The following is a 24,603-nucleotide window of genomic DNA, read 5'->3' as shown; positions in this document are numbered from 1 at the left end:
ATCCTGTAATGCAGTCACCAGAGCTGTGGCCTAACCACTTTTTTTATACGGTACTAGCTTCCCCCTTCCCCCACGTCTTCATTTTTCAGTAGCAGGGTATCATAGGCAAAGACAGTGTTTATTGCTTATCCTTAATTGTCCTCAACAAGGTAGCGATGAGCTGCTTTTCTTGACCTCTGCAGTCTTTCAAGTAAAGGCACTCCCACTGTGCTGTGAGTATGGAGTTCTAGGATTTAAAATGAGCAATGATAAAGCACCAGCGTTATAATTCCAAGCTAGGAGAGGGATCTGGAAATGATGTTCCCATGTGCCTGACGCTCATGTCTTCCTTGGTGGTGGAGGTTGTGACTTGAGAGGAGCTATTGAAGTAGTCTGTGTGAGTACCTGCAGTTCATTTTGTAGGTGATGCACACTGTGGGCACTGTGTGCCAGTGGTGCAGGGAATGCTTATGGTGGTGAATGGGGTATCAGTGGAATGGGCTGCTTCGTTCTGGATGGTGTTGAGCTTCTTGAGAATTGTTTGCACTGCATTTATCCACAGACGTGAAGAGTATTTCATCATGCTCCTGACTTGCGCTTTGTAGATGGTGAAAACGATTTGGGTATTAATGCATCACTTGCCAGAGGAAACCCAGCATCTGCTCTATTACTATAGGCACAGTATTTATGTGTCTTGTCCATTTGAGTTTCTGGTCAATGGTGAGACACAGGATGTGTTGCTATTGGTGGACTCAGTTGTGGTAATGCCTTTGAATGTCAAGGGTAGTTGGTTAGACTCCCTCTGGTTGATGATGGCCAATGCCTAATATTATTGTAACATGAATGTTACTTGTCATAACTGAATGTTATCCAAGTTTTGCTGCATGCAGGAATGGATTGCTTCATTTGCTGAGGAATTATGAATGGAATTGAACATTGTGCAGTCATCAGACATCTCTACTTCTGACATTATGATGGAAAACTCATTGAAGCAGTAGCTGAAAATGGTTAGGCTGAGGGAACTCCCCTAATGAAATGAGGTGTTGTGCTATGGTCTGAGATGATTGACTTCCAACAATCACAACCATGTTCCTTTCTATGAAGTATGACTTCAGCCACTGGAGCAATTTCCCCATGATGGCCATTGACTTCAGTTTTATGAGGGTGCCAGGATTACACTTTCGGTCAAATGCTGCCTTGACATCAAGGGCAGACACTCTCACCTCAGACCTGAAATCACCTCTTCGATGCATGTTTGGACCCAGGCTGTGATGAGGTCAAGAGCAAAGCTGACCTTGCAAAACCCAAACTCGACATCAATGAGCAGGTTATGGTGACAAAGTACCATTTTATCACATTGTGATGACATCTTCCATCATTTTGCTGCTGATTGACAGGAAATTGCTCAGGTGGATTGGATTTATTCTGCTTTTTTTGTGAACAGGACATAATTGGACAACTTTCCACACTCATTTCCACAGCCGCGGTCATATGGTTCCATAGCCTTTGCAATATCTAGTGCTCTCAAATATTTCATGATATCAGGTGGACTGCATCAATTGGGTTGGAGCCCAACTTCTGTGACATTGGGGATCTCAGGACGGAGCTGAGATGGATCATCCATTTAGCACCTCTGGCTGAACATGGTTTCAAAGACTACAGCCTTATCTTCAGCACTCATATGGAATGCTAACTGCTAATACTAATCTGCCACAGATGGATTGGTGAGAATGAGGTCGAGCAGATGTATTGGTTCACTCCCTATCTGCTAGACTTAATCTGGCAGTTGTGTACTTCAGGACTCATCCACCTTGGCTAGTGCTGGTGCTACCAAGCTTCTTTTGGTGATGGACATTGAAGTCCCCCACCTTACACATATTTAATCTCATTCCATGAGACTTCATGCAGTCCGACATCGATGCTGAGGACCCAAGAATCCCCACCTGTATACCATTGCAGAGCCAGTTCTGGTGGATCTCTCCTGTGGATGAAAAAGGATGTGCCCAGAGGTTGTGATGGAAGAGAATGACACACCGTCAAAGCAGAGCAATCCCAGCTTCTCTAATTTACCAAAATGACTGATCATTTGAGTAAACCTCTTCCGTAACCTCTCTAAACCCTTTGCACAATTCCTAAAGTGTGCTGCCCAGTGTTTTATGACACTTCATCTTGACTTCCTTGCTCTTGTACCCTACACCTTCATTACTAAAGCCCATGATCTTAAATGTTTATAAATCACTCTCTCACCTGAGTCAGTCATTTTCAGACAACTATGCACATTTACCCCTAGATCTCTCCTTTCTTCTACCTCTTTTAGCACTGTGCCTCATATTCCATCTTCTCATTCTTCCCACCTACACATAACTCATGGCATTTCTTAGCCTTCAATTTCATCTGCCACTGATCCATCTATTCCACAAGTCTATCGATGTTTCCTTGAAATCTATTGCTGTCCTCTTCACAGTTAATCACACCTCCAAGTTGTGCATCATCTGCAGATCTGGAAACTATGCTCCATAATCCTAGATCTGTTGTGAAGAAAAATGATGGTCCTGGTATCCACCATTGGGAAATTCCATTGTATACTTCTCTCCACTTCTACTCTGTTTCCTTTTACTTATCCAATTTTCTATCTATACTGCTACAGAGCATTTTAGTCTGTGGGATTCAATTTTGATGATGGCTATTATCTGACAATTCATCAAACATCTTTTGAAAATCCACATACATCAAGTCGACTGCAATTCTCTCAATAATGCGCTATTACTTGGTGAAATAATACTCATGAGTTCAATGAAGATTCCCAGTCTGCTTCAACTGAAGAAGACAATCAGATCTTCTTCCTTCTTCAATTAGTACCTTAGCCCTGTTCTTTGCTTCCATGAGTAGAGTTCCTTGCAGGTGTCCAATTGGGCCACCTCTCCTCTTATAATCCTGTTCTTATGGTTATGAAATAATTTTGTATTCCCCTCTAACATTTGGTGCCAGTATTTTCTCATAATCTCTCCTTGCTTCTCTTTATCTCTCGTGTGAACTTTCTACAGTCAATCTGATTCTCACCTGTGTTAACAACCTGGCATTTGTCATGCAGTTTTTTGCCTGCTATATTTTACTCTCTACTCTACAGCAGTGTGTCCATTTCCTTATTTATTTTAATCACTGCTTTATTTAGCATGCCCACATTACACTTTACAGTTCTTCCAATAAAATCATAAAACATTTTGTGCCAATCGTTATGTCCCTCAACTTTCCTTTCATATTTCCCTTAGGCAGCTCTACTTATCTTTTTGCTGCACTGCTTCAAAGTTATTTAATGAACCAGAGCACAAGAATGTTTTCCAAAATTAATTGCCAATGCTAAACAATGTCAGCAGCAGACTTCCTGCAGTATCAGAGCAAAGGCGTATGATTGTTCCTACCTGTTTTTATTTTCCAGTTCTGCAATTAGCTGCCTCTGCTGCTTGTTTGCATCAAAGTTAAAGGCCAGTTCTGAAGTTGAACGCTGCTAAAATGCAAAATAGATCAAGTTAACAAAGGGTTTTTACAACAACCAAATAACGAACTGCCTGATCTGCCTTTCCAAATGCACACAAGTTTGTATCCCTTAGGATTTTCTCTCTGATAATTTAATAGAAGGCTCATTAGCCTGTAGTTACCTGGCTTATCCCTGCTTCTCTTGTTAAATAGAGGTGTTTGCCTTTTTGCAAAAATAACAATAGTAGTGAATGACGTGAAGTGCACAGACAGATTGGGACAAATGTGATCTGTTGTTATGGTTCTGAATGCTTACTCCAAATCAGTGAATATAATTTTAAACCGGAGCTCTTTTATTGAGCAGGGGTTAAAGCTACAACTAAGTATAGATGGTTTTAGTTAATTTTTGGCATATGACCCAGGGAGACACCAAACTACCCTGGATTCTCATCTACAGCCATAGCAACATCTTTCTGCTCTGCTTACAATAGAACTGTAATCATGGATGACTTCAGTCTGCAAACAGATCAGGCAAACTAATTTAGCAATAATACGGTGCAGGATGAATTTCTGGAGTGCATTGTATTGGCTTTTTGAACCAATCTGTTGAGGAATCAGTGAAGGAGCTGGCCCCCTCGACTAAGTACTGTAATAGGACAGGATCAACAAACAAACTTGTGCAGGATCCCTTGGCAAAAAGCAACGTAACATGATAGGATTCTTTACTAATATGGAAAGCGAGTGAGTTGATTCTGAGACCAGGTTCCCAACCCTAAATAAGGAAACTATGAAGGTGTGAGGCATGAGTTGGCTATGATAGATCAGAGAACATTACTGAAAGGGTTGACAGTTAATATAGCCAGTGGCAAGCATTCAAAGAGCACATGAATGAATTGCAACATCGTTCATTCCTGTCCAGAGCAAAAATAAAACAGGAAAGGTTGCATAAGCATGGATTTCAAAAGAAATTAATGAACAGTACTAGATCTAAGGAAGAGAAATATAGAAAAGACAGATAAAGTAATAAACCCGATGACTTAAAGCAATTTAGAATTCAGAAAAGGAGAACAAAGGGATTGTTCAGGAAGGAGAAAATAGAGTATGCAGGTAACCTTGCACAGAAGATAAAAACTGCCTGTCAAAGCTTCTATAGATATGAGAAGAGAAGACAAACCTAGATCATTACAGTAAGAAATAGGGATTTTGTTTTAAATGGGAATAAAGAAATGGCAGACCAATTAAATTCCAGCAGTGGTTCTGCCTTCACGAAGGAAGGTACAAATAACCTCCTACGATTTTTGGAGAACACGCGGTTGAGTGGGAGGGAGGCAGTACAAGGATAAGACTGAGATGAGGAGATTTTTTCTTCTTCCAGAGAATGGTGAACCTGTGGAATCCTGTATCATAGTCAATGTGAGATCATTAAATATATTCAAGAAGTTAGGTATTGTTCTTGTGGCCGAAGGAATCAGGGAAAATGGGGACAAAGTTGGAACAGAGCAATGGATTTGGATGATTATTATGATTATGATTAATGGTGGAGCAGTTTTGAAGGGATGAATGGCTTTCCCCTGTTCCTAGTTTCAACGCTTCTGTGTAAGTATAATTTATCTTCGACTTTCAAAGGCAATCAAAATATACCTCAATAACAATCACATTAATCCAGACCTATGGCTTTCAATAATAAACCCTCTCCAGCAAAACTACATTGATGAATTGAAGATCATCAGGAATTCAATGCACCTTAAATTGATTGGTATTTCAATGTTTTTCCTTACTAATTAGTTACAAGTCAAGAATGCAAGTGCCATTGGGGGAAAACAAAATATCTCGAAATGTTATTACAGATTTGTGTATGAAAATAATTTCTTTTCCAGGTGTAAAGCAATCATGGTTGTTTCCAGGTTGAAAGACACCACTCCAGAAATTCAACCAGCCATTTGTTGTGAATGGTGCTTGTGCTGATGTTGGGTTTTCTAAGGAGGACATCATTCACCCTTTGGTTTGGGTGTTGCTGGAGGAATCTGTCCATGTGGTTCCAAAGAGTATCAGTCATTGCCCAACCAGATTTTGATTACTCTGCTCCATTAATCATGTGGGGAGAGCTCTCCATGAGTAGAGCTGGCACTTGGAGCCCAATTCAGTTAAGTTCCCTTTATTAACTTACCAGCTCTCCCTCTGGGCACAAGCCCTTGATTCCCAAACTCATGACACCAAACCAACCAACTACCCTATTTCACCCATTGATCGCCCCACCCACAAACCCTGATCTTACAACCCAACTGCTGACGACTGATCAAAGGCTCCCAATGCAGCAACAACCCACCAACACAACAAACAACATTGAGCACAGCGACTTCACTTATGGTTGACCTCACACTCTGACCCACCCAGCACCCCAATGATAGACTTCCATCCCCCAAGCTCTTCACCTCTGAGCAATGACCCTGCTTCATCTCCAAACTCCAATCCCTCTGCAAACCCCCAGACCCAGGCACAGCTCTCCACCATGCACTAAGGAACGACCTTATTCTTTTTAAGGCTGGGCAAGTTTTCAAGCCACAATCCCATGACCAAAACCACCAGTGGCAAACTGTGCATTTCCAGATTAACATACCTCTGTTGGCACAAAGAATATATTCTATATGGACTTCAGTAAAATCTTCACAAAGGTCCCACGTGGGAAACTGGTCCAAAAGGTCAGAGCCCATGGGATACAAGGCAAATTGGATCCAAAATTTGCCTGGTAATTTGAGGCAAAAGATGATGATGGAGGGTTGTTTTTGTGATTGGAAGCCTATGACCAGTGGTGTGCCTCAGGGATTGGTGCTAGGATTCTTACTGTGCGTTATATACATTATTGCTGTGGATATGAATATAGGTGGTATGATTGTTTGGTTTGCAAAAGACACAAAAATTAGTGAATGTTACCAATTGCGAGGACGATAGTCTTTGGCTACAGGATGAAAATTGATCATTTGGTACAATGGAATTTAATACTGAAATGTGAAATAATGCAATTTGGGAGGACTAATAAGGGTAGAGCATACACAGTGAATGATAGGGTACTAAGGCCTGAGGGAGTTTGAGGCATGGAGGGATACGAGGAAAGACTGGATAGGCTGGGTTTGTTTTCCCTGGAGCAGAGGAGACCGAAGGGGTACCCGATGGAGGCACACAAAATTATGAGGGGCATAGATAGGGCAAATAGTGGAACACTTTTCCCCACAACAGAGATGTCTGAACCAGAGGGCATATGCTATGGGTAAGGGGTAAGAAGGTGGTTGGAGTTTGGAACACACTGCCTGAGGGGTGACGGAGGCAAAGAGTCTCAGAATATTTAAGAAGCATTTAAACAAGCACTTGAAATGCCAATGCAAAAATGGCTATGGACCTACTAATGGTAAATGGGACTAATACAGATGAGTCCTTGATGGTTGGAACGGACATGGTGGGCTAGAGGATCTGTTTCTGTGCTTTATGATGTCGTGACTCCACACCAATTTTCTCAACCCAAATTGAACCTAAGAAGAAAACTCACATTTAATTTATTGTTGTGCCTTTACCCAAGCTCCAGCCATGCAATAAAATTGATCTAATGTAACTGAATGGATGGGTCTTTCTTAACATTGAGCAAAGCACAGTCAAACTGCTTCCACTTAAATAAACCTTTTGAATGTTGTAATCCACTTCTTCCTCGCCAATGCTTCCTATGGAGAACGTTTCTGGGAAAGAGCTGCAGCCCCTGACGTAAACAGTTGTAAAACCTCTTGACAAACAACTTGACTCTTCATCTAAGTTCATCAGTCACTCAGAGAGCGCAAGTGAAAGGTATGGAACAGCATCAGGGTGACTGTGCCTGGCAGATAACCGACCCAGCATGTAAAACTGCACACCGTGGTCCCCTTTAAACCTCTTGCCCTTAACCTAAACCTATATCTAGTCTTAGACATCTCTGCTTTGGGAAAAGTTTGCTACTGTCTACCTTACCCATATCCCTCATAATTTTGTATACCTCTCTCAGATACCCCTTCTGCCATATACAAAAGCTGCTCAGGAGACATTTCAAACCCATGATACTACTTCTGAGTTCAGACAAACATTCTGATAAATTCAATTAATCCCAACATTTGTAACATTTTCTTTGAAAATCTTACTTATAATCAAAAATTCAATGACATTGAATTGGGCAGGCACTGTAGTGTAGCGGTTAGCGTAACTCTTTACAGCACCAGCGACCCAGGTTCAGTTCCAGCCACTGTCTGTAAGGTGTTTGTACGTTCTCCCTGTGTCTGGGTTTCCTCTGGGTGCCCCAGTTTCCCACATTCCAAAGACGTACGGGTTAGGAAGTTGTGGGCATGCTATGTTAGCACCGGAAGCGTGGCAACACTTGCGGGCTGCCCCCAAAGGATGCACTTCACTGTGTGTTTCGATGTACATGTGACTAACAAAGATATCTTATCTTACATTATTCCAGTCTTATGACCAGCATTAATAAACTCTATCAGACTGTATTGAAAATCAAAAATCAAGATATGTCTATTATTCTACACCCGACAATAACCTCCTCACCTTTCAATGTAAAGAGTTGTTATTTATAGGATGTTGGGTGTCAAGAACAGGATTAGTAAAATGAGAAAGTCTGTGCAACTTACTGTGTTTCCAGCTTCTGCAGCCAACCTGGCAGCATACCTGGCAATCAGCCTGTGTTCTTCGTCCAGTCTGCTCGGACTGTCCAGGACACTGCCAGAAATAAATTCAAATTAAAATACAATCTTTCAGAGATTAGCCATATTTTTAAGCAGCTCACTGGACAAGCTGGAGGAAGAACTAATAGTCAGAAATTCAAATAGTCTTTCGTTCTGTTATCAGTGGCTCACTACAAACCAACAACACGTTATGTACACAGCAAACTCTAACTGAGTCCAGAGACAGTGGGGTTTGATATAATTTGATCCACTTGTAATGGCAAAACTGTAAACTACTTAAAACTAAATTTGGATAATTTGTCAAATCAAAAGGCAGCAATAAAATAAAGTCCTTAAAAGTCCCCAACAGTTATAAGAGTTTGTAAGTTTAGCTCTGCCTTATAGTGTGTAATGAAACAATTGAATTTGTGTAATTTTGAGAGCAAATTTGGTTTACGACAAAGCCATTCCTTTTCTCACGTGCAAAACTGGCATCATGAGGCAAGTTCACATCATTAAACTTTTTAGTAACATTTTTTAACTACTTGGTTCGGAATAATTTGAGGGAAATATGTTATGCTTAATGAAGCAAGCTTATCATTTCTTCAAAGTAAGTTACTGTCTACACATTGTCTTGGGGCTGAGCCTATTCTGTAACGTCAAGTCTGGAAGACTGGAATGAAGCCAACCAATAACGGAAGAATTAGCTATCAGATACTGGAGTCAAGGCTACATTCCACACTGGACAACAGCACTCCATCCAACTCTGCACCAGCCACACCATCTTAAGCTTGTTGTTGTAGCAAACCTCTGCGGCGGCCCGCACACGCGGGACTCGAACCGCCATCGGGAGCCGCGGGCAGACACACAGTAGTGCGTTTGGAACTACCCGCTCAGGGCGGACCCTCCAGGGACAGTTGGATGTCACGTCTGCCCTGCGGGTCGCGGGGGCCCATGGGATGGGAGATTTAAGTACGCAATTTTGAATAAGTAAAGGATTTTTTGAGTTCAGCACTCTCTGCCTCCGTGTGTTCCTTTAGTAGCGCATTGCGTGCAGCTACACCTCCATCTTATTTGGTTTACATAACTCAACTGGTCAATGCCCCTTGTTACAAAAATAGTCACAATATAACAGATCTTGTGCTTACAGGTTGCAGTTGAATGATTTTGTACCGAAACAACTGGGTTTAGTTGAAAAAGAGAGAATGCCAACTCCATCTCAGAGAAACAGACACTGTCTGGACTTCTCAGGTATTTGGTTTTGAGATGAATAACAAAGTAATGATGTGTTTCCACACATCTAAGCAAGGAACAATACAATTGGTGGACAATTGCCAGCCTTCAAATGTTTAGCTCTATAAATTTGACTACGATGATGATGATGGTGGCAATGTAGAATTTTGTCAAACTAATAAATGCACAGATTTAGCAATAGCATTTTGAACTCCTGCCAATGCTCTTCTCATCAACCTTCCTTCCTCAATTTGATTTTCCACTGTCAACAGACTTCAGCCCTTCAAAACCATGCTGCCATTTCCTAGCTCACATCAAGTTCTCTATGTCCATCATCCCTGCCCTCACTAACTTCCTGCACTACCTCGGCCAATCTAGTCTCTATCGGCTCAAAGTATTTCCATCAGTCCCATTCCCCCACTTCCCTGTAACCTCTCTCACTGCTCATCAACTTCCACCCACCAACTGCAGGGGTAATTTTCAGTAGCCAAATAACCAACCAACCAGCACACCTTTGGGACATATTTGACTATGCATCATCTTTCAATTAATTAATCAATACCACAGATAATTAAAATTAATATTAGCTCTTAAATTACCACACTCAATAAAATGAACAAATTCTCTCGTGACATTGGTTTAGATTTTGCAGTGAACGAGCTGCGTTCTTCTAACGGATACATGTGACTTGTGTGAAGGAAGAGTAATGGGGTATCTCTTCAACAAATCACATTGAAGAAACCTTACCTGGGATGCAGAGACTGAATAATTAAGTGCAAATTAAGATAGTTATGTCATTGTAAAATTATGAACAGAAAGTAAAATAGAGAGGAAATAAAGCTGGAATTGAGAGATAGATAAATGAGATGAAATAACATAGAACAGTACAGCACATGAACAGGCCGTTCAGCCCACAATGTCTGCGCCGAACACGATGCCAATTAAACTAAATCCTCTCTGGCTGTACATGATCCATTCCTTGTATAATCATGTGTCTACTACCTCAACCGCTATTGTATCTGCTTCCACCACTACCCCTGGCAGCCCATTCCAGGCACCCACCAATCTCTGTGTAAAAGCAACATACCCTGCACATCTCCTTAAATTTTTCCCCCTCTCACCCTTAGTGCATGTCCTCTAGTACTTGACATTTCTAACCTTGGAAAAATAATTTCCAGCAGTGGGAGAAACAAATAATTTAATTTTTAGTATTACTATAAGAATTGAAATCTAAAGAAATAAGACACCACAGTATTAAAAGTAAATTTAAAGGCCAAAGGAAAAGTTTGGAAATAATTAAGGTTTAACACGTTTAACCATAAGTGGCCTGAACCTTATTAAGGTTTAAGCATTCATTCACACCAGAACGTACAGGTCCCAACTTTTCCTGTTGTGCTTCCAGTGTGAAACTTCAGACCATGACATGGATGTGAAATGCAGAGTCTCCAGGCACTGTTACAGTGTAGTAAAGCTTATGAAAGAACATAATATTAACAAGAATTTCCACCTTTGACTGCATGGGCATAGATGCTGGAAGCTGCTGTCAGATTTACTCCATAATAAAAGTGAATGCTTTTCACCTCACCATTATTCTCACTGTGAAATCTGGACCAATGTCTCAGTTATTATTACAATTTGTAAAAGGTAGGATAAATATTGATTTCCGTAACTATTTTCACATGTTGGAGAATTTGTTTAGGACTTAATTACTTGAAAAATAGTAGGTTGTGTATCTCACGTCGTCAGAACTTGCAGCGAATCAAAAGGCAAAAAGAACAACAGAGGACGGCAATGTTGCAAATTGTTCCATCCTCGAGAGATCAGTTGGGCAGGAAAAGGAGGAAAGTGTTCACTGTTTAAGATGATAGCCACTTTGAAAATTAAGATAACTGAATCTGATAATAATTTAATCCTCACTCTTGTGTTTTCATGCTTCAAGCACCAGACTGATGGGAGATGGCAGGAAAATAACATAAATTATGCATACCTATTTTTAGTAATTCATAATACAAGATGGCAAGCCATTTCATAAATATGCAACATTTACCAAAAATATTATGCAGCATTCCTTTCTCAAATGAACTAATTACTGAATCACCAAATGGAACCTGAATGATTTGACAGCACTTTGATAATTTGGCAATCATATCATATTCAAGACTTGCTGCAGAATTTTCTGGCAAATACATATTTTAAGAAATGCACAATTATCCCAAGTCCCGGCTCCCTTGATTGGAATTGGTTTATTATTGTCACTTGTACCGAGGTACAGTGAAAAACTTACCTTGCATACCGTTCATACAGATCAATTCATTACAATAGTGCATTGAGGTCGTACAAGGTAAAACAATACAGAATGCAGAGTAAAGTGTCACAACTACAGAGAACGTGCAGTGCGGGTAGACAATGTGCAAGGTCAAAACGAGGTAGATTGTGAGGTCAAGGGTCCACGTTATCATACAAGGGAACCATTCAATAGTCTTATAACAGCAGGATAGAAGCTGTCCTTGAGCCTGATGGTACATGCTTTCAGGCTTTTATATCTTCTGCCCAATGGGAGAGGGGAGAAGAGAGAATGCCTGGGGTGGGTGGGGTCTTTGATTATGCTGACTGCTTTACCAAGGCAGTGAGAAGTATAGACAGAGTCCATGGAGGTTGGTTTCCGTGATGTGCTGAGCTGTGTCCACAACTCTCTGCAGTTTCTTATCAGTACATGGCCTGTAGCTTGTTCCAAAATGCTGCGTGTAACTTACAGATTTCTGTATTTGCATCTGCCAGCCAAAACAAATGGACAAAACTGCACGTGCAGCAACTCCCTCCCCCTTGTTGCCCTGTTTCTCTCCCATGCCAACTATCATTTATCATATATTTAAATTATTGAACATTCTGTCCACTCTAAATAAGAATTATTGTTAATTTGAGAAATATTTAAATGGTGATGGGTGGGGTGGGAGGGGAGTGGAGTGGAGGCCTTAGCTGTTTTTCTGCATGGATGAACAAAGTTGGGCCAAATGGTCAACGTTAATACATTTTGATGACACTGACTGTCACCATGTTTGTACCCTCTAAAATCTGGGCAGAGTACAGAAACACAGAGATTGCACACAGATTTCTTGCCGCTTGGGCCCGGACTCAAACATTCCCCCCCACCTCCTGCCCTGCAACCTCTTGCGTTTTATTCTCAGAACCTCAACTTCACAGACACAGAGCAGCATTTCCCTTTCTTCCCACATCACGTCACAATCAAAGTTATTTATTATAAAACTGAAAATTACATGTAACATGGTTGCATCAAATAACACAAAACTTCATGCAAACTTCAAAAACTCCATGCTGATAAAGCCATAATAATTAAGCAAAATTTTAAATGTGTATCTCTCTTTTCCTCATTAAGTGGCGATAAACCGAGAGCTATTCAGCTGAGTGTTACAATCAATATCCTTTAAATATATTACCTTGTTGCTTAAATGTGTGCTTTTCTAAAAATAAACTTAGTTGAAGAGTTTTTAAATCTCCTTGGAATCTACAGTTTCATCCAAAGGTTTAAGTCAAGTACGCTCCCCTTATTTTAATCCAACTACTCAAGTAATCATGCTTAAAATCAGCATCAGATTCCTCCCTCTATTCATGTTATAATCACTTCACAGTGCAGGCAACCCATTGTTACGGCGGTCCAGGTTAATGCAAATTCACCCTTAAAGAATTCACAAATCACTACCCAAAAATTTGTGATATGGAATAAAATTCACTCTCACAGAATTTATGTGAAAACTAAATAAATCAATCCAAAATTTATTTTTATTCAACTCTTGTTTCTTTACGCTTGCACAGATGACATGGCTTCACGTTACAGAAAACTGTGATATGGTCCGTTTTTCCAAGAATGCAACCCTTCCCCCAACCCCCGTAACACAGGGTACCCTGTACAGATGAACTTTGACATTTTTGTGCAGTAATTGAAGTAGTTCGCATTTTTTTTAAATGAAAGATCTTGCAGTTATTTTTAGTGATGCCAAGCTTGATTTCATTCCAGCCTGTGAGAAAGTACCCTGACCACTTATATACCAAGAATTTCAAAACAAAAAGAAGTGGGCAACATACAAGTTTCAAATGTGGACCTTAGGTGGGATTCTGACTTCAGTTTCAGTCATAATCCCACAGATGGTAGCTTTGCTTCACTGACTCCAGCCCAGCACATGCACTAAATCTCTGAACATATAGTTCCTCTTGTGCAACTGCAGCAGGCAATGGTTTTTATGTCCAGAGTACAAGAGATTGTGTTCCACACAACCCTTGTGAGACCACATCTGGACTTGTGTGATCAGTTCTTGGCCCCACACCTTAGGAAAGATGTATTGGTTTTAAAGAGAATGCAGCATAAACCATATGTAAACTGGACTCCAAAGATTTTATTTCAAGCAGAAGCTAACAAATAAGAGCTGCATTCATTGGAATTTAGGAAGTGATATGAACAAAGATTTCTATTCATTTGTAATAAACTAATGGAATTTGGAAATGATTTGTTAATTTTAAGCTGAGAAAGATTTATTAATTTTACCCAACAGTATTAATGCTAATGAGCTTTAATCAAATATTAAACTTTTAACTTTGAATCGAACTGCTGCACATCAGTGCCAACAATAAATTACAAACTGACTAATGCAGACATGATGGGTCAAGGTGATAATGAGTACTGAGAGAAGGAGGCAGTTCACAAAGATCCAAACCACCTGCAGCGCAAGATCAAGGAATAATTATGGATGAAGCAGGCAATTCAACCCAGTTAATTCAACCATTCAGAAGGTTCATCCTTGTCCAGTCCTGACCTAATAATTATAATCTGCTGAATTGGTTATGCAGTTCATCTATTTACTTGATTTGCATGAAAATCTTAGGACTGAACATGTACATCACACTGCATGAAGGTCATTTTGCTTTTAATATGTAGCCTGATAATGATTTTTAAATTTATTAGCTGTTGTTTAACAAATGGAGTCTGAAATTAATACTGGTCATAAAGCCAACCTTAGAGTCAGAAGACCAAATCTCTTCCTCCCTGTCTGACTGATGCATTGGGACTAGTATGCAGGATAAAGTATGCAATTTGATGGAAACATTTGCAATAACTGAACATCTGCTCTGTGCACATGCAGTGTTCCCCATGATGTTACAGGAAGGAAAAACATGTCCTTACACGAACAATCTCAACTCTGAGGAATGAATCCCAGTTGAATCATTCCTCTAAGATTACAAGTGCCACAGTGACTCAGCACCACCTCTTGGTCTCCAGGAGATTCCAAATCCAAGACGTGGCAGCATAAAATCAGTGTGGTGCCAAACAACGCATGAATTCAAAAATGGAAAGGGCCATCCAGATTGAAATAGGACAGTTAATCATGGATGAAGACACCACTGAAGAAAACTGATGTGTGCTTTGTAGCTACCTTGCTGTTACTTTTTTAAAAATGTCTGAAGGACTGAGTGCCAATTAAAATGAACATACCCTTATATTCTTATCAAGAACTAAAAAATTACTGATAAAATGCAGAATCAGACAGCTCTGAATATTTTTCTTAACACATTTTATTCTCCACTGCATTTTACTGCATGCTGAGCAATTTGATTGAGTGCTTAATTGGATTATGTGTTGATGTCCAAGTTTCATTGCTTGGAACATTGAAGCAGTGCTAGAGAAGCTGACTCAAAAATACACCCAATACAACAGTTGGCTGAAAATCCTAAATGTCACCTAGTAGTGTGTGAAATGCTGTTCCTTGTAAAAATGACTTTTTTCCTCATTAAAATATTGGTGATGGACTATTTCGAGGCTCCTCACAACAGATTATCATAAAAGTTCTTGGCAAGCGACAAGTCAAAGTGTTCTGTAACAGCAAGATCAAGAGGCATGGCCTGGTTTTCCTTGGAACTCTTAAATTTAACCGAGAAAGACTATGTCATGCTTCATGCAGTTCAACTGAATTCCATTTATGCACAAAACCGCAGCAAGGAATGCTATTCGTTTGAAGCATACAGCAATCATGCTCATAGATCGTAGATTCTTAATGAGGAATTCAGTGGTCAAAGAATTCAGATTGTCTTGGATCACTCATACGTCTACCCTCAAAAGTTGGATTTCAGTTATTCCAACTGAGCTGTGTTTTTCAAGATTTCAGAGACTTATTTCCTCAGTATAGCTCTACATTGAACTCAACAAACACTAACCGTGTGCCATTCTGCAGCCGGCTCACATAGACTGCTATCAGATCGTGTTCATCAGCCAGCCGGTTAGCCGTGTCCAGGCCGTACTGTAACCTGGTGACAATGGAGGTAAATAAAGTAAAAAGTAGAACAAAAGAAATAAAATAAAAGAATACATGATTCACATAATAAAACAAACACATTATAACAAAATTAAACCAAAAGAATAATTGAGAATTCTGATCAACCAAAGATCAATAATTAAACTTTTGGTAATATGAGCATATTGACTTTTACCCGTGCGATCCATGACAGAGGGGAATCTCTATGGGCAAGGCTAAGCAGCTCCATTAACTGGTTCCACACAATGGGAAATGTAAGGTTTGTGGATTTACCAGTGGATCATCATTCAATGGATTGGCAAATGTTTTGAATACAGGCAGGCAAAGAGCAAATGCACTGTTAGATAAATTTAGTTTACCATAAAACAGGAACAAAGATTTTATGTAACATTCCATCATGCCATTATTTAGTCTTCACTTTGAAAAATCATAAATTCCAATTTCCTGCTTGCATTATATATTTTTGTGTGGATTTCATGTTGAATCTGCTGGAGTGAATTTCTCCTTTACTAATTATACCATCCCACCAGTGATGACACTGCAGCGCTTCCTGAGCAGGACAGCAGAATTAGCATGAGGCAAGCAAAGGATGGTTGACATTTTTCAATACAAATAACAACTAAAAAAAAATCATTTTGACATTAACACGTTATTGATCTGTAAATGATATAACAACTCACCAAGGAACATTTTTCTTTCGTAATTGCTTTATGCAGGAAAGATAAGGTTACTGACATAGCTACTACCAACTCTGTAATTTTACTTGCAACTAGAATTTTAAAAAATACATCACTTCAACAAGTCTTGCCTCTTTGGCTATAAGTAAAACTAAAATCATACCCAGATTCGGCTGGGTGAGATTTAAGATTAAGTGCAATCATGCTGCATTCTGTTTTGCAAACTAAATGTTAGTGTAAAATGAGGTTAAAGTTGCCAATTGTCAGCTCTTTCAGAGTCTGCACAAGCACACATCTTTCTGTGCTGATTCCTTATGTGTGTTTCTTGGCATTTCATGGAGTACCCAGATCCCAGTTGTAAAAGGACAACCTGCTCAGATCACACACAGTTATACAACAATGGCTCAACACATTGAGATTTACTTTTACAACGGTGACTCAAAGGGATATATATTGGGCCTAATTGAACACGTCACTAACCGCCTCAATAGTTTGAACCTACCTGTTCGATCTGCAGAAAATTGACTAGATCCAGCTCGTTCCCTTGCACCAAAGCACGCACAGCTACCCCACACTCGTGACCTTCCACATTTTAAAGGTGACATGGAAGTTGGGTAGTTGTGCCGGCAAAAATGAACCACACACACCAAAAAGCTGAACAAACTGACAGACAGCATTTATTATTAAATTCAGCTGGCATCTGCTGCTTTTGCGGAGTTTAACACATCTATTGCAATTTATATAAAGAATTGTTTCCGAATCACTCTGAATGGACGTTCCCTAGATCCATTATGTTCCATTGCAGAAAAAAAAGCTTCCTCTACATCCTTGAAATTCTTTCAAAATCTTAAAAACCTCGATTAAATCACCATTTAATTTTCTGTGCCCTAAGGAATAGAAGCCTAACACACTGAAAGCACCTGTATTCACAAAAGAACAACTGTGATCTCTGACTGAGCTGAACACCTTGCTGTAGAAAAGTATTAGAAACCTTAAAAAGAAATTTTCTGAAATAAATTAGTAATCAGAAATCATTTGCAGGCTGTCGCTGATAGTAAACAAAACCTTGCAATAAGGTTTTAAGAAAAAGTAAATCAAAGATGGAAATAAGTAACAGCATGCATTCGACTTACCATTTGCTTTTCTTGTGAGTAAATCTATGATCCTGTTTGAGCCATCAGATTACAATGATATTACTGGAGTCATTGCAAGAGAGGGCTTGGCCTCAGCTAATATGTTTATTACAAATGTACAGCCAAATTTGGAGGAGTGCAAGGGTCTTTTGTGATGGGGACAGGATGCCAACACTCTAAATTTCTGTCACTAAACTTATCAGCCCTTCCCCAATCTCTTCAGAGTACCTGCTGTATCATGCATGTGTCTCGTGAAAATAAACAAATTTACATTCTGGAAAATGCACCAAACCATCCAGCACATTCGGGAAGCCATTTGGTCCAACCTGGTTGTGTTGGCTCTTTTATGAACTTCCCTATTTTTCCATTCCCAGTTCTTTCTGGGAGAAGATACAGGAGCTTGAAAGCCTGCACAGCCAGACTTATGAACAGCTTCTTCTCCACTGCTGTCAGACTTCTGAACCAATCACCTCTTTCACATCACGTTCCCGGTGGTGCTGCCACGTTCTCAGACTCTTAATTCTACCTCCACTATTAATTCCATTATCATCACTTTCGCATTTCTTTTTGCGCTACTTCAGATTGCACGACAACCTTTGCAACTTTGTGGTTTTGCACTCATTACTGCATTTATTGTTGCATTTATTATTACCAATGTGTACTGTTTACTCTGTGAGCTTCACATGAGCAAGGAATTTCATTGCACCCTGGTGTATATGACAATAAGCTGATCTTAATCTTGCCTCATAATTCAGCATCTGCTTACCATTCAATAATGCTGCAGTAATCTGGAAAGAAGAACTTCATACTGTCAGGAAAGTTTCCTCAGGTAGTTTGTTTTAAGCCCAACAAGGAAAGAGGCATTGCTGATTCTGATTGGGGAAATGAAGTAGGCCTTATGGACCAAGTCATTGTGGGCTATCTTTTGTGGAGCAGTAATCATTAGATCTTCACTATTTATAAAGAGGGACAAGCAGCAATCTAAAGAAGAACTGCTCAGTTGGAAGAAGGTTAACTTCAATCAGATGAGAGGGGATCTGGGCAGGGTAAAGTGCAACCCGAGTTTCACAGAACAACGGTGATGTTTCAGATGCAGAACAGGTACATTCTCATAAGCAGGAAAGACAGGGGAAACGAAGGCCAGAGGGCTCTACTTGATAAATACAGAGATTACAATGAAATAAATAAAGTGGGTGGATAATTCAAATGAGTGAACAGAAGCGGGGAGGTGAAAAGCAAAAATAGACTGAGACTGAGAACAGACTTGTCAGTAGCATAGAAGGGAACCCAAAAGTCATCGATGGGGATATAATCAGTAAGAAGGGGTAGCACCAATTATGGGTCAAAAAAGTATATTTGCATGGAGGTAAATGAGAAGCTCATTTATTTTAAACCAAAGAAGTGGATGCTGCCAAACCTTTCTCATCGAAGTAGTAGAGAGAATGATGAGGTGAAAATTGACAAAGAGTAGGTAATAGACAGGCTGCTCATGCTTTAACTAAGCCAATTTCACCAAGGAGGTAAGTGGAGGTGGAAATTACAGATGAGTATACCATCATCTTCAAATCTTCCAGAGGACTGAAGAACAGCAAATATGAAACCCTGAATCAGAAAGAGGTGCAAGGAAGACCCTGGTAACAAAAGGCCAGTCAGTTTAACTTCAACAATAATCAGGGGAAAAATATAATTAACACTTGGAGAAGTTTGAGTTAAAGAAAGACAAGCATGCATAAATATATTAACAGGCAAATAGTTTCTGATTAACTTGATTACATATTTTGGTAAGCTCATAGGAAGTCGACGGAGAAATTTGATCCATGTGGATTTTCAAAAGCATTTGCTGAAGTCCCACACAAGGCTCGCTTGCCAAATTTAGATCATGCCTGGATCAAAGGCAGCATGAATAAGAAATTGGCTAAAGGACAGAGAGCAGAGTTATGGAAAATATTTTTATATAATGAAGGAAGTGGTGTTCCCCAGAGATGTGCCGGAACCAATGTTTTCTTTTGGAGTAATATTAATGCTTGTATATGGGTGTGCATAGCAACATTTCACAATTTGCATATGATACAAAACTTTATCAGAAACAGTGAGAAGGATTACAATAGACTGTAAGAAGACAGGCTGGACAACTGAATGATGACATTTAATAGGAAAGTGTGTAGTGATGCACTTTGACAGAAAGATTGAGGATATTCAATAAGATCTTAATGGCACAATTCTAAAGTATGTTCAGGAACATAGGGACCTGGATGTATACAAATCTTTGAAGACTGGTCAGTGACACTTGTGCTACCTGGGCTACCTATTATTTGGCAAAGAGCACAAAACCAGGGAGCTTATGTTGAACTTCTGTAAAATAATGTTCAGGACACATTGTATCCAATTCTGGGCACCTCGCTTTAGGAAGGGTACGAGTTCTCAGTGTGGTCGCACAGAAGGTTTACCGGGCATGAGGGATTTCAGATGTAAGGTGAGAATTGAGAAGCTGGGACTGTTCAACTTGCAGCAAAGAAGGCTGAGATGAGATATGACAGGCAAGCATAAGGGTTTAGTGATAGGCAAAAGATTTTGGAGTGATGTGAGAAAAAACTTTTCAAGTGTGTATGATTTGTAACTCAGAGTGGTGAAAACAGTCAATCAGAGCCTTTACAAGGAAACTGGTTAGACACCTGAAGGAAAATAATTTTCACGAAGAGAGTGTGACTTGCTCTACAGGGAGCTGGCAAAGATGGGCCAAATGAACTCCATCTATGCCATAATAAAATCAAGTCCTTGACCAATTCGCTTCTGAAAGTTACAGTATGACTGAAACTGATTCCAGCATTATTTTAGGCTATGTAATGCAGGTATCACAGGATGATGTGCTGCCTAACCTTTTTCTCATTGCTTCTGGTCCTATTACAAAGTACCTAAGATACCCATTGATAAAATCAACATATCCTGTAGTTTTGAAGCAAACCATTCATCTGGATACAGTGCAGGTATTCTGGAAAAAAATAGTAGGGTTAAAATGTGTGTGGTGGAGACTCATGCTTCTCAGTGTCTGCAGGCATTTCCAATCAAGGTCCCGCTGGTAAATATTTAGAAGCTTTAATACAACAGCAGACTTACACTGATTAATGTGCCAGTAACAGTGTCAAGAAGAACCTTGAGCAACGGCCATGTTAGGGAAGATGTTTCCCTATTAAGTTTTAGATGCTTGGATATGAAAGTGAGTGTGATATCTCACTGGAGTCTTACTTCTCATGCAAATTAAAATTCTAACAAACCTCCCTAATGAGTGACATGATGATTGAAAAATATTTTGTGAGCCATTAACACCAATGTTTCTGATCTCCAGGGACCATCATGCAGAGAAATCAGAAGATTGCAACAAATTGCTTTTAAACTCTATTACTTTATTTTTATTTAAAGTAGAACTCCAAATTCACAAACATAAATATTGGTCTATAATAATACATTAAATATTTCTTAAAATTAAGGAGAGTGAATATTCGAAATAAGTAGCCAAAACTTCTTTGTAATTCCCAAAGTTGGATAGCCCCTGATTTTTAGTCTTTTCCAGGGAACAGTAAGGGCTCAGGAGATGGACAAGGCTGACCACAGAAGTACCACATCTCTACCCAAACTTAAAAGTACCATGTATCATTTTCTTACATTTCTAATCAGGTAAAGAATTAACAGGTCTTCTTAAAGTAACTCCTGGATTAAAAATACAAAGTGCTAGGAATATGCGGCAGATTAGTAACATCAGCAGGTCACCAGTTCTAATGATAAATCACTGACCTCAAACATTAACACTTTCTTTCTCCTCTAATGCTACTTAATCCGTTGGATTTTTTTTATATACCAATCTTCTAGCATCCAAAATATTTTTCATTTGTAACTTCTGTATGATGGAATTGCTAAATGAGTCAGTTTTGGAAATTTTTGTTCAAAATTCTGTCTGACTGATAAAACTGTTGAGATATGCAACTTTTGCATAGATCATCTCAGGACTGTTCTTGGAAAGTCTGGAATAAAGCTTTCTATAACACTAATTAGTAATTTAACATCTTTAAGGTTTGTGTGTGCAAAGGAAATAGTATGGGGAGGCAAGAATATTGGTCATATACCAGATAATGACCACGAAAGCATTTTAATAAAAATGACTTTGCAAAGGTCAATGTTTCAGGTATTGGTTTACTATTGTCACATGCACCGAGATGCATTGAAAAGCTTTTGTTTTGCGTGCCATCCAGACAGATCATGCCATGCATAATTACTTCAAGGTAGTAAAGAGAAAACAGAGTGCAGAATATAGTGTTGCAGACAAATAAAGTGCAAGGGCCACGATGAGGTAGATTGGGAGATCAAGAGTTCATCTTTTGGCATATGAGAGGTGAGTTTAAGAGTCTGATAACAGTGGGGAGAAAAGCTCTCCTTGAGTCTGGTTGCTCGTGCTCTGATACTTATGTATCTACTGCCCGACGGGAGAGGGAGAAGAGAGAATGACCAGTGTGGAAGGGGTCCTTGTTTATGTTGGCTGCTTTCCCGAGGCAGCGAGAAGTGTAGGTGGGGTCAATGGAGGGGAGGTTGATGCCATGAATATATTGAATGAAAGTTCAGGATTAAGACAATCTATCCTTTTATTTCAGCACATCTAACTTCTAAAATCTTTAAATGTAGAATTATACCATTAAATTTTACAAAATCTACATGCCTTGTGCCATTATGCTTTTCCACTACAGAACACTGCGAATACTGCTGAACAATGAACCATTATGAATACAAGCAGACACAAAAATGTAAATGATGGAGAGGGACTTGTATTGGTATCTAGTCAAGCTTGCAAATGCCACAGCACGATCATAACAACTGACTGAAATTGTGGCTTTATGATTAATACCCATTACAATATCCATCTTGGATTGTGAAAACAAAACCACAGTAATTGTTTGAGTAGATGAGAGAAAAGCAAACTAAACCAGTAAAGAAAAGCTATATTTCTTTAAGTGCGATGACAGCTGCTGTACAAACTGATAGAACTGCTTGCTGATTCTTTCAACCTGTAAATATCATGGGATCTCAACTACTGCTATGTACAGATAAGCTGAGCAGAATTTCAATGCTAATGCAACCACACTTAGCAGCTAAAGGGCTGGAGAAACATTCAGAATAAAACCCAATTAATACGAAGTACAGAAATGCAGGACAGATTAAAAATAAGCTAAAATCAGGGCATCAATTAAAATTCAACAATCAGAGCGAGGCCAATCATCTTGTGAACTACTTGAAGTGCTATTTTCATTTGGGTATCTTTACATCTTTTCACAAAGCTTGCTTTCTTCTCTTAACAAATCTTTACAAATCATTGTTATAATGCTGTCTGACATACTATAAACTTGATAGTTTATAGATGCTGCCTGATCTGCCAAGTTCCTCCAGCATCTTGTGTGTTGCTCCAGATTTCAGCATCTGCAGTCACTTGTGTCTCTATAAAATAAACTTCATCCATTACATATACAAGGCAAAAGGAACTGCCCTCTTTCGTAGTTTTGATGAATGGTCCCAGACTTAAAGCGTTAACTGTTCCATAGATGCTGCCTGACCTGCAGAGTGTTTACTTGTTCCACAGATGCTGTCTGATGTAATTAATGTTTCCAGCATTTTGTGTTTTTATTTCATATTTCCAGCATCAACAGTATTTTTTATTTTTACTGTCATCTTTCCATCATTTGTCTGGAAAAGTTACTAGGTGACAGAAACGAGCATGACAGTTTTCTTTAAATCAAATTGAGCATGAGACTGAGATAAATTTGTGGAGTATGCCTTTATGCATGAGGAATTTCCTTTAAAACAGATGAATGATACAATAAATTGTACATTTGTGTCAGTGAACTGGAGCCAGATGTATACAGTGCGAGAGGACCAGTTCAAGTTTACAAACCAGGAAATGTGCCTGGGAACTAAAGTAGATAAAATTCCAAGAGGCCCACAGTAGTAAGATAATGCTATTAGAAAATGATTCTGAGGTTACATTAGGGCTCATTGAAAGAAAAATAATCAGACATAGATTGGTACAAAGTAAGAATTGCATTCAGCTATGTTCCCATGTATGACAGATACTGAAACTGTGGAAGATACTGCGATGAAAGCAATTCCCATACACACAAGTACATTTTCCCCATTGTTCAGGCTCTTGGCTACCACTGGGGTTTTTTAAATAATGATGAAGCGCATCTTCTTTTTTCAGTTCGACAGGATATTTGAGATGTTGAGGAGATCAGTGGAATACTTATTAGACAAAAGATCAGGCCAGATACAAAGAAACATTTCTTCAGTGGCATGCCCTTTTGGGAACACATTACTGTCAGACAAGTATCAATCCTCTGACATCCTTTCTCCTACAGCAGGACACATTCTCAAGAGGAAGATGTTGCCTATTATAGAAAGTAATTGGTGGGCTAGGTGAAATCAAGGAAATTTATGAGGTATGGCAGGATTCCACCATTTACTTAAATTACTTTGAGATACTCTGTAACTGATTGGTTGAACAGTGGGGAAATCTGAAAATGTAGTGCATTTGGAGCTTCAGACTCAATTGCCTAAGTGTTTATACCCTTGAGTTTAAGAAATTGAAATATGATTTGACTGAAAAAAATTCTTGGCAGGCTTGTCCATTAGATTCTGAAAGAATGTTTCCCTGGCTGAGAAGTCTAGAATTTAAGGACCAAAATGAAGAAAAGGTTCTTCACAGATTTTGGAAATCAGGGATATGAAGGATAGTTCAGGAAGGAGTTGTTGAGGTAGAAAATCAGCCATGGGCAGGCCCAAGGACGAAAATACATGTGCCTGCTCCTATTTCTTATGTTAGATTAGCCTGAACAATTAATGAATAATAATTCATTTTAACTTGTGAAACCAAGCTTTGACTCACAGTGCACCAGCCATAATATGATGTTAGATTTCAACCATGATACTTGAACAGATTAAAGTTGGAGATGACATCATTATGATTTACCTCATGTGACCTGAAACTATCTGTAAAGCTGCAACATGAAATAATAGTAATAAACTTAAATTCATTATTTTATAAATTTGTACAGATTAATAT

The 24,603-nt window shown here is 39.2% G+C and overlaps 1 protein-coding gene across 19 annotated transcripts in view; it reads right to left on the bottom strand.

Moving 5' to 3' along the window:
• Nucleotides 1–24,603, bottom strand: part of dtnba (dystrobrevin, beta a) — a 397,891-nt gene that overhangs the window by 87,687 nt on the left and 285,601 nt on the right. For 16 of the 19 annotated variants that reach the window (XM_052024099.1, XM_052024088.1, XM_052024100.1 and 13 more), the window contains 3 exons: nucleotides 15,597–15,686; nucleotides 8,109–8,196; nucleotides 3,399–3,484 (listed from right to left, as the gene is read on the bottom strand). In XM_052024099.1, the coding sequence (XP_051880059.1) occupies nucleotides 3,399–3,484; nucleotides 8,109–8,196; nucleotides 15,597–15,686 (264 nt within the window). The remainder of the gene's footprint in view (nucleotides 1–3,398; nucleotides 3,485–8,108; nucleotides 8,197–15,596; nucleotides 15,687–24,603) is intronic. The other 3 variants (XM_052024093.1, XM_052024094.1, XM_052024091.1) reach the window with 2 other exon arrangements.

The sequence above is a fragment of the Pristis pectinata genome, chromosome 10 (assembly GCF_009764475.1).
Source record: "Pristis pectinata isolate sPriPec2 chromosome 10, sPriPec2.1.pri, whole genome shotgun sequence".
NCBI lineage: Eukaryota > Metazoa > Chordata > Chondrichthyes > Rhinopristiformes > Pristidae > Pristis > Pristis pectinata.
Note: the sequence above shows the minus strand (reverse complement) of the source record. Positions and strands in the feature narration are given on the sequence as shown.